The sequence below is a fragment of the Orycteropus afer genome, unplaced genomic scaffold (assembly GCF_000298275.1).
Source record: "Orycteropus afer afer isolate SDZICR_OR568_19922 unplaced genomic scaffold, OryAfe1.0 scaffold00318, whole genome shotgun sequence".
NCBI classification, from domain to species: Eukaryota; Metazoa; Chordata; class Mammalia; order Tubulidentata; family Orycteropodidae; genus Orycteropus; species Orycteropus afer.
This window is the reverse complement of record NW_006921905.1, coordinates 4,006,328-4,020,549: the sequence shown is the minus strand read 5'-3', so window position 1 is coordinate 4,020,549 and position 14,222 is coordinate 4,006,328. Positions and strand designations below refer to the sequence as shown.

General features: G+C 38.4%; 1 protein-coding gene across 1 annotated transcript in view; it reads right to left on the bottom strand.

Moving 5' to 3' along the window:
* LOC103206462 (inaD-like protein) overlaps positions 1 to 14,222 on the bottom strand; it is a gene marked incomplete at its 3' end in the record, with an annotated part of 197,884 nt that overhangs the window by 128,770 nt on the left and 54,892 nt on the right. Inside the window, exons 12-13 of the mRNA XM_007951916.2 lie at positions 11,510 to 11,586; positions 8,912 to 8,968 (exon numbers count right to left, since the gene is read on the bottom strand). Coding sequence (XP_007950107.1) covers positions 8,912 to 8,968; positions 11,510 to 11,586 — 134 coding nt within the window. The remainder of the gene's footprint in view (positions 1 to 8,911; positions 8,969 to 11,509; positions 11,587 to 14,222) is intronic.

Genomic DNA, 14,222 nt, shown 5'->3' with positions numbered 1-14,222 from the left:
TTACTTTACCTGACTGACCCTCATTTTTCTCATTTTAAAAATAGAAAGGAGGAAAAACTTATTCACTAATAGAATTTTTGTGAGAAATATTTTAAAGCAAAGAAAATGCATTTAAAGCAAAGAACAGGCTCTGATAACTGACTGGCAACATCTAATGTAACTTGTATAGGACCCAGGATATCCCACTGCCTTAAAAATTATATTTGTTCATTATTGAGTAAGGGGGAATACCACATTCTAATGTCTTTGGTTCAGGAAATATAATTCAGGAGGGAAATAAAATGTTTGTCAATTTGTCTTGTCAAAACCAGAGAAAGGAACCAGGTATTGTTGTTTCCCATGCCAGGATATTACTGATGCTCATTCCGTAGTACAAGTGATGGCCAGCAGAACGGTCACTCGAATGAGCTCAATGCTTCTCCCCATAGTGCTGTGATTATCTTAATCGTAAACACTTGCCAAGAAAGCCATCTCTAAAAGAGCAAGTCTCCCCAGATGCGGTAAACTGTTCTTGTGTCATGATTAATAACTTCCTAGAAGCAGTGCAGCTAATGCTCAAGGCACTGTAAATAGCTTTTGCCTCCCTCTTTCCCCACAACTCCAACGACCTCAGAAGAAAAATCTTATCTTCTAATATTGGCCCATAATATAGGAAAATGCCTCATCCCATTAAGAGTGGTGGCTATGAGATGGTAAACTAGAGCTACCATCTAAAGACACTAAACTTTTAAGAACACCAGCCATAGCCATGAAAAAACATGATCTTCCCACCAAAACTATTGTGGGCAAGAAGGGAAAACTTATTGTCTTGATCTTCTATCATGACATTACTCTGTATAAAACCTTCCACTGGTGTTGCCTGGCACTGTGAATAAAGTCCACGCATACCACCATGGGTCTCAAGGTCCCTTAGTACCCAGTCTTCCTCACTAGCCTCATTTAACAACATTCTATTCTTCACTGAGTTTGACCCAGAAACTGAAGCAAACACTTTCCATTCCATTCGTCCCACATGCCAGTCCTCTTCCACCTCAGGGCTGCTGTACTTGCCACTCACCTGTTCCCTAGTAATCTACAAAGAACTGTCTTATCCTTCAAGCCTGGCCTCAAATGCATCCTCAGAGAGACTTTCTCTGACTCCCTATCTAAAGTGGCCTCCCCCAATTACTCTCTCATCACCCTGTTTATTCTTTTGCAGCACTTCTTAGAATATACATCTAACTTATTTTTTTAACGTATTTTTCACTTGTTTATTACCATGCCCGCCCCATACCCCAGAACCTAAGATCTATGAGAGCAAAACTTTATCCGTTTTGCTTACCACAGATGATAGATTAGTGTCTGGCATATAAGAGAAGCTCAATGAATATTTCATGCATAAGTAAATGAGCCCTCTAAGCTGCAATAGGCCTCTGCAGGCTTTAGTATCCCTATCTGTGAAATGGGTTCTGACTGGCTAATTAATGTCCCCTTGAGGTAGCACAAATGGTTTGTACTTGGCTACAAAGCCACTCAGAGGCTGGAAAGGCCTAGAGCTCTGCTTCCATAAAGATTACATTAAAAAAAAAAAAAAAAAACCTCTATAGAGTTCAGTGTTTTACTCTGTAACACATGGGGTCACCAGAATCAACTCCAGGCCAATGGGTTGTTTTTGTTTCTTTTTGTTTTCTTTAAAGAAGTCTGTCTGGATGGCACAAGTGGTTTGTGCTCAGCGGCTACTCTAAAGGTTGATGGTTTGAACCCAGCAGCTCCATGGAAGAAAGGCCTGGCAAATTGCTTCTGTAAAGATTACAGCTAAGAAAACCTTACACAACAGTCTGCCATGAGGCAGACTCAACTTGACAGTCTCAGGGTGGGGCTTTTTTTGTTTGCATATTATAGAAAGAAGTGACAGGCTCCTGGGTTAATACCTAAATTTCCAATAATATGTTGTTGTTGTTATGTGCCGTCGAGTCAGATCCAACTCATAGAGACCCCTCCTTGGGTTTCTGAGGCAGTATCACTACGGAAGTAGATTGCCCCATCTTCCTTCCGAGGAGTGGCTGGTGGGTTTGAACCGCCAACCTTCTGGTTAGCAGTCAAGAGCCTTAGCCACTATGCTACCAGAGCTCCCTTCCAATAATATGGAGACTTTTAAAAAAAGAAAATCATAACTCATCAAAATGAAAGAATACTCTGTGGGCATGTGTAATCGATGTAGAAAAATATAAAAATGTGTCATTATGTTATATAGAAAAATCACACATCTGTATCTCTCATACGTAACAAAAAGATGGGTATACCAACGACAAATATGTGAACATATACAGGTAACAGCTAAATATGAAAAGAGAACAGTAAAATTATGGGTGAGTTTTTCATCCAGTGTTGGGGGGGGGGGACTTTTTCTGCAACAAAATTTCAATTACATAATTAAATAAGATTAAAATAGCTTATTTTAAAAAGAGATCCTTTAAAGGGGCAGGGTGCTGGAGGCATGTAACTAGGAAGCAAAACCACCACTTACTGAGCATTTCTTATGTTTTGGAACTGAGACTTAACTCAAAGCCTTTCCATACCTTTATATCAGAGTTACTGAGTAGAAATATATATCTCATAGAGGTTGATGAGGTATAAAAAGGGCATGGAGGTGGCATCCTTTGACAGAACAAAAGGATACTGCATGCTATCAGGAAGAGAAGGCATCAGGATTATATCCTTTCACCATACTTATCCAATCTGTTTGATGAACAAATAATCCAAGAAGCTGAACTATGTGAAGAAGAGTGTGGCATCAGGATTGGAGGAAGACTCATTAACAACCTGTGATATGCAGATGAAACAACTTTGCTTGCTGAAAGTGAGGATGACTTAAAGCACTTACTGATGAAGATTAAAGACTTCAGTCTGCAGTATATAATCCATAATGAATGTGAGTGGGAGAACAATGTGGAACAGAACTCAAAATCATGAAAAACAGAAAAAAAAGGAACAGGTTTGCTGCACTGATAGAGCCTGATGGAATCACTTAGACTATGGCCCCTAGCTGCCTGCCACTCCTGTGGCTGCCAGCCAAATAAAAGACAGGCATATGAGCTGAACATTTACATTAGGTAGATACACTCCTTGGAGGAATCAATTATGGGAGAATAGAAGAAGAATAGAATATGCACAGGGAGACAGCTTGGGGGGCAGGCACGCATGGGAGGAAAGGACACAGGGAAGAGGTAACTATGGAGAGGAAGTAGGAGAGCTGCTGCATTGTGGGAAATTGCACTCAATGTCAAGAGAGAAAGTGTATGTGAACTACTGTATGGAAAATGAATTTGCTCTGTAAACTTGCGCTCAAATCACAATAAAAATTTAAAGGAGGAAAAAAAAGACCTCTTTAAAGTGCTGAAAAGCAAATATGTCTCCTTGAAGACTAAGGTGTACCAAACCCAAGCCATGGTATTTTCAATCGCCTCATATGTATGTGAGAGCTGGACAATGAACAAGGAAGACCAAAGAAGAGTTGATGCTTTTGAGCTGTGGTGTTGGCAAAGAACACTGAAAGTACCATAGACTGCCAAAAGAATGAACAAATCTGTCCTGGAAGAAGTGCAGCCAGAATGCTCCTTGGAAGCAAGAATGACCAGACTTTGTCTCACCTACTTTGGTCATGTTGTCAGAAGGGACCATTCCCTGGAGAAGGATATCATGTTTGGTAATGTGGAGGGTCAGCAAAAAAGGCCCTCAACAAGATGGACAGACACAGTGGCTGCAACAATGGGCTCAGGTATAGCAAGGATTGTGAGGCTGGCACAGGACGAGGCAGTGTTTCATTCTGTAGTACACAGGGTCGTTATGAGTCAGAGACGACTTGATGGCACCTAACAACTATAACAACTCCATAAGGAGGAGAAAGAATCACCATCAGCACCCCAAGGCTTATTCCTATGAGGCCAGACATGCCACCATTCTCTAGCCTTTTTATCAATTTTGACATCAAATCACACGGCACCCACTACTTCTCTGCTGGGTTCAATAATTCGTTGCAATGGCCACACAGAACCCACAATTATGGGGTTTATTAGGGAAGTAATAGGTTACAATTTAGGTTTAGTAACACACACAGGATACAATTCTTCCATAAGGACATCTTCCCCTCAGCCATGTCTTTAGGCATGCCTCTCTTTGGCCGTTTGCCCTTCAGCCTGGCCTCTCTGTCCTGCTCAGGCAAGTGTTACAAAGATCCTTTACTTATGCCAATAGGTGCACCTAGGTGCACTCCACTCCACTAGCAAGGCTTCTGCCCAAAGACACTCAGCTTTCTTGCTCCATGGGCCAGTGAGCTCTCTACTCTGTCTTGTGCCTCTTGATTCTGTTCCCACCATATCTTAGCTAGTCATCTCTGCCAAGGAGGTCCAGCGCAGGGATCTCGGGTCCAAGGACACACTTCATTTCACCTCCAGTTCTTCTCTCTTGATGGTAAGATGAGATTGCCCACTCTTCCGTCCGTGGAGTGGTTGGTAGGTTTAAACCTCTAGCCCTCTGGTTAGCAGTCAAATGCCTTAGGCACTGTGCCACCAGAGCTCCTTCTTCTATCTCTAGGAGGGCTCATTTTAAGCCTCGCAGAATGACAAAACTAACCAATCTCCACATTAAGGTTCCATACACCTTATTTCCATGGTACCACCCCCCACAAGGGTACCATGTACCTTATTTACATTACTAAGAAGCTATCCAGTGCCCTTCCACCCAATCATCTGGTGGGCACCACAAAGACCATGGCTAGAAGAGCCATACCGAGTAATTCACTGCAGCACATGAGAAAAGAGGTAACATTGGTAACACTGCTGGCAGGGAACAATAGTGAGAGAAAACATCTTCTGCTTAAAGAAAGGTAATTCCATACTTTAAAATGTACACAAAATGTGGTACATTATCTTGTTTTACTTGCTATCTTTTACTCATTATAAAATATGATGGCATAGAGTTTTATACCCTTGAACTGGGGAAAGCAGATAACTAAAGCTGAACTATGTGATGAACTGAGCCAGATACAGGGCAGGTTTGTCCCTAGGATGTCTCCTGAGTTCTAAAGTAATACAGGGGAGAAGAATAAGGAACTAATCAGAAAGCCTCTGGAAAACAAAGATTTCAACACCCCCACAGTACTGAGAAAATGAGGATTACAGTTAAGGACCCATTTGGGAGAAGGGCTCTTAGGGAGGCTACCAAGAAAGCTATTAGAAGGGCAAAACCTCTCTACGGGGAGGTAGCATCACCTACAGCCTTTCGTAGATGTCATAAACAATGCTAGGCATTCAATCAAATTATCAGACACACCCAAATAACCAATAACAAGAGAAACCATCAGACAATGAAAACAGATACAAAGGTGGCTAGATATTGGAGTTAATATTTAATAGCCTTATATGCTGTTGGAAGGAGACTTGGTGATGCAGTGGTTAAAGCACTCAGCTGCTAACTGAAAAGTTGGTGGTCTGAACCCACCAGCAATTCCATGGGAGAAAGATGTGACAGTCTGTTTCTGTAAAGATTGACAACCTTGGAAACCCTATGGGGCAGTTCTACTCTGCTATTTAGGCTTGCTATGAATTGGAACCAACTCAATGGCAGTGGATTTGTGTTTCTATGTGCTCTATCAACATCTTCAAGAAATAGAGTAAAAGATGGCAAGCACACATTTTTTAAAAGTTGGAGAATTTCATCAGAGAACTATATTCTAAAAAGGAATAAAATGAAAATTCTAGAGTAGAAAAATATAATAACTAAAATTAAAGACTCACTAGATGGGGTTCAGTACCTGAGCAGACAAAGGAAATTTAGCAAACTAGAAGACAGGTATACAGAAAACATCCAATATCTAAGAATTTATGTGATAATAATAAAAGTAATAACAGTTATTACATGTCTGTCACTATTTTAGGTACATTGCATTTAATTCCTACACAATCATGAGATAGATAATAATCTTTTAATAGCCCCCTTTTACAGAAAACAAAACTGAGACATAGAGGGGTCAGACAATTTTCCCATGATTACTCAGCTAATGAGTGGATAAGTCAGCATTAGAATTCAGGCAATTTGGCTCTAAACCGAAAAAAAAAACAAACTCACTGCCATGGAGTTGGTTCCAACTCATAGCAACCCTTCCTTGGGTTTCTGAGGTGATGTCTCTATGGAAGTAGAGGAGTGGCTGGGGGGTTTGAACCATCAGCCTTCTGGTTAGCAGTCAAATGCCTTAGGCAGTATACTACCAGAGCTCCAAATATGGCTGTAGGGTCCATCTAATCACTAATTAATAAACACAATTAATAACAGTTACAGTTTGTTGAGGTAATTTTATTTCTTACTCCCATTTCTAATTAAATCCTTCAACATACTTAGGTGGAATTAGTAATTACTGACTCAAACCAAAACCAAACTCACTGTCATCAAGTTTATTCCAACTCATAGCGACCCCAATTGGCTTTCCAAGGTTGTAAATCTTTGTGGAAGCAGAAAGCCACATTTTTCTTCCACAGAGCAGCTAGTAGGTTCAAACCACTAACCTTCTGGTTTTCAGCCAAATGTCTTAACCACTATACCACCAGTCCTTAATAAGTGATTAATCTATTATAAGGCTGACTTTGTACATAATTTAAAATTAACTATAATGTGTGCTGTGGTGCCATTAGGAGCTCTGGTGGCATAGTGCCTAAGGCATTTGACTGCTAACCAGAAGGCTGGCGGTTCAAACCCATCAGCCACTCCTCAGAAGGAAGGTTGGGCAGTCTACTTCCGTAGTGATAACCCAAGGAGGGGTCACTCGGAAACCCAAGGAGGGGTCACTATGAATCGAATCTGACTTGACGGCAGTGGGTCATTTTGCATTGTGTTATATTGCTGTTATATCGCACATCTGAGGAAACTTTGATCAGCCGGCCACACAGTCACAGCATGTAAGTTACTCAAAATGCAGGTAAACTTAGATGGAAAGAAACACTACCACACTCACAAAAAATATGAGCACTCACATATAGCATGAATAAGAAACCAATGCATGAGGGGTTTGCATGTATAATATGTGTGTTACTTATGTAAAAATGCATTATATATGGTATCAGTCTTGAAAATTCAAACTTATAAAATAATGTAACACGTAACACAAAGTTACGGAGGAGAAATACTCATCATAAATACTCAAAGGAGGAAACAATACAACAATCTAAAAAGACGTTCATAACTTCCCACAAAACCCTCATGGGATGCAAAAAATAACATTTTGTGTGGTCCATGTGACAGCAGACTTTGAGCTGGCCTCAGTTCTTACACCCCATGTGGGATTACAGTTAATTTCAATAATTACATTATTTTTGAAACTATTCTGGCAAGAAAAGCTTTTCCTGGTCATTATTTGTTGAGTCAGCCATTTGCCACATACAAGAGTTCCCTAAATTTCCACCACCCAGACTTTTGATTATCCAGAATGGGAAGTACAGAATGAATTTGTAGTGAGAAGACATAAAATGTTAGGAGAAAAACTTTTGTAAAGGTACCTTTCTGGCATTTTGTCATTAGAAGTAAAACTAAACATTCATTGTCATCAAGTCAATTAGGACTCATAGTGACCCTACAGAAAGAGAACTGCTCCACAGGGTTTTCAAGACTGTTATCTTTATGGAAGCTGACTGCCTCATCTTTCTTCCATGGAGCAGCTGTTGGTTCCAAACACTGACCTTTTGGTTAGCAGCCAAGCACTAACCACCATGGCTTCTGAGAAGTAATGCCTCTCCCCGCAAAAAATAAACATGTTGTCATTGAATCAATTCAACTCATGGCAACCCTTCCCTGCTACTGATTAGAACTTTTTCCATAGGGTTTTCTTGTCTTAATCTTTATGGAAAGGGGCCTTGATGGCACAACAGTTGAGCACTCAGCTGCTAACCAAATGGAAGGGCTGGCGGTTCAAACCCACCAACCACGCCTCAGGAGGAAGGTGAGGCAATCTACTTCCATAGTGACACCGCCTCGGAAACCCAAGGAGGGGTCGCTGTGAGTTGGGTCTGACTCCACGACATATAACAAGAGCAGTTCTAAGGGAGAAAGAGCTGGCAATTTATGGCATAGTGCTTAAGGCATTTGACTGCTAACCAGAAGGCTGGTGGTTCAAACCTACCAGCCACTCCTCGGAAGGAAGACTGGGCAATCTACTTCCATAGAGATACCACCTTGGAAACCCAAGGACGGGTCACTATGAGTCAGATCCAAGTTCATGGCAGTGTATTTGGTTTTTTTTTGGTTTAGTCAAGATTATAGTCCAGAAAATCGTACGGGGCAGTTCCACTCTATCTCATGTGGTTGCTATGAGTCAAAATCAACTCAACGGCATTTAATCACAACAAAATCTTATGGAAGCAGATCATACAACAGGAGCATCTGGATGGGTTCGAGTTGCCAAGATTTCATTAGTACTGAAGTGCAAACCATGAGCACCCACACAGGAACCTCCCAGAATTAAAGCTTACCAAGAAAATTCAAGTTCAAAGACAACCAGTCTCTATACTTAAGGCTGGATATTATCCTTGAACATCCAGACCAGAAGTATTTTCAGTCTTTGTTTCAGGCTTGATTTTTAGGAAACATTTATGAAAGGACTTATTATAATGTCTGAAGAGTTAACACATTCTGCACAGTGTCAGTCTATGCAGTATAGGGGGCAAAACAGTCAAATCTGGGATTTTGGGTTCTGGAAGTGACATGTAGGATCCCACATTCTTCCTAGGTATATCTGATAGCAGGAACTCATTACATTTCCAGAAAACAAAAATGACTGAATTCTGGACAAGTTAGGTCACAGAACTAACTTAACTCATTCAGTAAGAATTTAGAAAAAGTGCCTCAAACAACAAAAACCTGGCAACATTTAAAAAAAAATGCTTACCTTTGAATATTTCTGTAATTCGGCATCATCGGCAATCTGTGTGTCCAAAGTGGCAACCTAAATTTATAAGAAAATAAGATTTCCAATATTTGTAAAACCCTAACTTTATTTCCTCCTAAATTTTTATCTGCAAATTACCTGCATTTTGAGTAACTTCTGTGCTGTGACTGCATATTGATAACTCCATCTCACCTACATTCTAATAACATCTTTTATATATTTCTATAACGCATAAATATAACATATAAAATTTCAGAGTATGTTTGACTTTTTTTCTTGGTTCCCCATAGCAAACTCTCTTTTATAAATTATCGGAAAGTTGAACAGAAGTTGAAATATAGAAGGGCAAATACATATATTATTTTTAAAAACTCCATGATCCTTAAAATTTTAATATAACCCTCCCTTATCATGAATCCATAAAAATTTCACTCTTTTAACAAAACAGGAGTATAGCCACTTTACTTTCAAATTCAAGACTAAAGACAAAGTTGAGAAGGTCAATAAAGTCATATAAGTTTGGAAAAATTGAAGCATCTGACTTTGCACAGCCAGCTCAAACCATTTCCCCAGGAGAAAAAGCTGGCAAGAACATAAACAAAAGGACCTGGTCTCTGGTGTGAGGCTCACGTAATACTTAAAGCTTTTAATCCTGGCCTAAAACTATTCTCCTAAGCTTCAATGGTGGACAGCCACAGAAGTGAATTCCTTGCAAGCAAAAGTACTTTATTGATGATTTGCATCTGTAAGTTGTTAATAAAATATAATGCATCTGGAGGGGATAAGTTAAACAATGATCCAATTAAAGCTTCTAAAATACTGCACTTCAGATTAGTAGATCTTGGAAGAAACTGCAATAAGAAGCACTGGAGTATATGCATGTATACATATATGTGTGTATATGTGCACTTGTCTATGTATGTATGCATTGATGGATGATCGAGTGTATTTCTCTGTTTGTTCATTTATTTAGCCTGACTTTTTTCTGTCCCTCCTACCTCAGAACAAGAAGGCGAAACTTTAATCTATCCCTTTACATTTTTAAGTTCAAAGTCTACTTCCTCCTTTTAGCCTCTCTGTCATGACCTTACTATGTGACTATGTGATAAATGAACTTTGGAAACATGGTTATAAGGAGGGTAAGATTTTAAACAAAAAAAAAATTAAAAAGAGTCCATCACATTTGTAAATACTGTTACATAAATGACTTTGATGACAAGCCTACTAAGGCTAATAGGAAAGGTCATTTGCTAGGTGACAGTCTAATGACAGTGTTTGAAATCTATGAGGTGAAGCAGCAGCAATTCATGAAACCTGACATGCAAGCACAAAATCAGAAAGAGTACAGACTGTTTTAATCCATCTGGGTGGTGCAGCGGTTAAAGCATTTGGCTGCTAACCAAAAGGTTGGTGGTTGGAACCCACCAACCACTACTCAGGAGAAAGATATGACAGTCTGCTTCTGCAAAGATTTACAGGCTTGGAAACCCTACATGGCAGTTCTATTCTGTCTTATAGGACTGCTATGAGTTGGAATAGACTCAATAACAGTGGGTTTTTTTAATGTCATTGGGAAGGAGCCCTGGTGGTGCACTTGTTAAAGCATTCGGCTGCTAACCATAAAGGTCAGCAGTTCGAACCCACCAGCTACTCCATGGGAGAAAGATGTGGCAGTCTGGTTCTGTAAAGATTTATGGCCTCCTAAACCCTATAGAGTAGTTCTACTCTGTCCTATACAGTCACTACAAGTGAAAATTGACTAGAAGGCAATGAGTTTGTCTTTTTTTAATGTCACTAGAAATTTTCTGATAATAAGTAGTGGCTGGATATTGCAAACCAAGAAAAGAGATAAAAAATCTCAAACCAGGCAACAAGTACTAATGATAAACATATGTAAGAAAATGTGAATGACAAAAGAAATTTAATAGAACATTTTATTACTAACGTATTTGGTGAACACCATAGAGGCTTTTCAAAGCACAGTTTTCTGCTTTCATGTGGATTCATATGGGGAAATGTAATCAATCCCTTATTCAATGAATCTAATAACAGGTCAAAGGAAATCTAATGGACCATGGGCATATAAACATATACTGAACCTAAATTACTTCCTGTTCTCTCAAATATATGTGATAATCATTCTTTCAGTTTTCTCATAAAACTGTAAAATTCTTTGTGAAACATAGGACTAATATCCACAGTCTTTTCAGTGTACAATAAAACAAACACCACAAAAGCAATCATAAAAATGCCAGCAATTTTAAGCTGCTGATATAGGTTATAAATATAAAGGCAAGTCTTTCCTCTCCTAACATTTTTCTGCCTATTGTCAACTTAAATTGTCCCAACATAAACTGAGTGTCTGCTAATTTTCACTGACACTTGTGTACCATCCTTAATTGTTCTTTCAGCTTAAAATACTACCAAAAAAAAAAAAAAAAAAACCCAATTGATTGGTCCAATAGGGTAGTAAGGTAAGAGGATGAAAACAAAGGCAGGGCAGATATTCTTTGCCTCTTTAAATTTCTTTAAATTGTAGTGTTAGGCCCCTGACATAAAATGAGACTGGAGTATTTTTGTTAGAGGACTTTAGCATACCATTACTTCATAATCAGGGCCCAGGAGACTTTCCCATCTGGACTTCAGCTCATTTTCTTGAGAGTCTGGGACTCTTTCTGTTTATAAAAAAAAGAAAAAAATATTGAAGCTACTGTGAGCCAAACACATTCAACTACTAAATTCTTCAATAACAGAACAGTTTCAGTAGGAAAAGGGAAATGAATAAAAAGGAAAATGCATTAGCTTTGGTCTACTTGGTAAAGTAAATCAAAGGGGACTTATAACACTAATGTAAAATGTAAATACCAGCTGTGACCAAATTACGAAGGAGCTGTTGTGGCTAAGGAATATTTTAAATGGAAGAGGAAATGATGAGTTATAAATGAAATTTGAATTATATACAGTTTATATGTAAACATCTTATAGTTTACAAGTAAAATGCACCTGGCTTTGCTTTATAATATGTTAAGATATACAAGGATTTAATTTAAATGTTCATCACTTCAAAGTAGTGCCAGTGTACCCACCTATCAGAAAAGTAAAAACTTATCAAGATATCTTTACTATCAACAAAATACATCAGCACAATCCTATCAGATTTTTCTGCCTATGGCAGATATAAAGGCTTGTCTGATTTAATTTAACCAGTGAATTGCAGGAGCTTTCATACAGCAGAAAGTTTGGTTTTACACTAATCTTTTGTGACCACTTAGTTATCTGGATATTTATATCTTTATGACTTTCTTACCCGAGTCTAATATTGTCTTGGTTGCATAGGTGAGATCATTTTTATTCTTCCTCTTTTTTTTTTTTTTTTCATTTGGGCTTTAGGTACAAATTTACAGAGCAGAATCCGCTTTATACTCAACATTTTGTATGCATTTGGTTTCACTCCCCAATTACCATCTCTAACCCTAACTCACTCTCTTCTGCTCCCATCTCAGTAACCCGCCCCCTTCCTGTGCCCTTCTCTTCTTAGTTATGTACTCCTGTCTGTCCAGCTTTTCCTTATGTGACTGTTGCCCCTCTGGTGCCCCATGGCCAGTTGCCCCAAGGGATGTATCTCTACGGAGTAGGTGGGTATATCACCCTGGGTTGAGTGTCCTGCATGTAAGTGTTGTGAGATCATTTCTAAAAGCTAAGGCAGATTTTAAGTGTCTGAGCTGTCCTTCATATGGACTTAGTTAGAAGCTCAGTGCACATATAAAAGTTTGCAGCCTGAATAATGTTGAACAGGTAAAAGTCAAAGTACTAAAACTGTAATTTCAACTTATATTCATAGTAGTAGTTGAAAATGAACAAGGCTTCACCATTTTTCAAATTAAAGAAACACTCAATTTTGTCATAAAATTGGACAAGTCACAGAACACTTACATATCACCTGTCTAAAATCAACTATAAACTGCAATATCAGCTTTTAAGTCCAGCACCAAGAGCTCATCCGGGTGGATATAATGCTCAACTACATAATACAAATGATTAAGTGAAAAAGGCTAACCTCAGAAATTGGAGACTAAAACTAAGAAACACTGTAAAACTTACAAGATTTAAAAAAAGAATATCCATTAAATCACTATACTAACTGATATGCTAGATTACATTAGGGGTCAACTACCCAAAGATCTTATTAAAAACAAAATATTAAATTCTGCACCTTTATGTTCATTCCTGTTAACTTTTCCATATAAAATTACAGTAAAAGTTCTAACATCAAGCCTGTTAAATTTCTTCCAAGCACCAGTGTATTTGGTAAACTAATCAAAACAAAATTTGCAACTCACTGGCTGAATTGTAAATTTAAAAACTAGCATTTATATGATAGTTCATACATCTGTATAAAATAATGTTTTCATCTCACTCACTATTCTGTTGACTACATTTTTTCCTTTTCAGTTGTATAATACAAGCATAGACAGCCATGTGTTTAATACATAGTACAAAGACCCAAGTGTCAGAGATTAATTTACTTTTAGTAGCTCCGTAAGTCACAGGCTACACAAAATGATCAACAAAATGATTATGATAATCTGAAACAATTATTCTAAGGTAAAAAGGACAACTACCTTCATAGTAGTTAGAAAATTTTGGTCTTACTCCCAAACTGAAATTATATATACTCATGAAGAAAAAAAAATAAAATGTAGTGAGGTTTGATCTAAAAAGAGTAGATAAAATATTTTTTTAAAGTATTTCTAACTTCAGAATATATTTGATTTTCACCTAACAGTTCACTGAAAATCTATCTGGGGACTCACTTGAATTCACGCGACAGAAAATTAATGCAATCCACTTGAGTTAAAGAAAAGGAAGGAAGGATTTCCAAATGATATGAAGGAGCTCTGGTAGCATAGTGCCTAAGGCACTTGACTGCTAACCAGAAGGCTAGAGGTTCAAACTCACCAGCCACTCCTTGGAAGGAAGCTTGGGCAATCTACTTCTGTAGTGATACTGCCTCAGAAACCCAAGGAGGGGTTGCTATGAGTCGGGTCTGACTTGACGGCACATAACAACAACAATAACAACAAATGAGGGGTTAACATCTTCCTTCAGGAAATTCTTTTCTGGATCCAGCCATTCAAAACCAAAAATTGTGCTCTCACAGAAGTACCCTGAAACTTGAAATGATGTTAAGTATTTCAAGTAATTTCATTCAACTAGAAGCCTTTCCTGAGCACCTTTATGCAGAGAATTGTGTGAGCAGAGAAATGTATGAGACCATATTACTCAATATTCTTGTGGTTGTTGCTGTTGT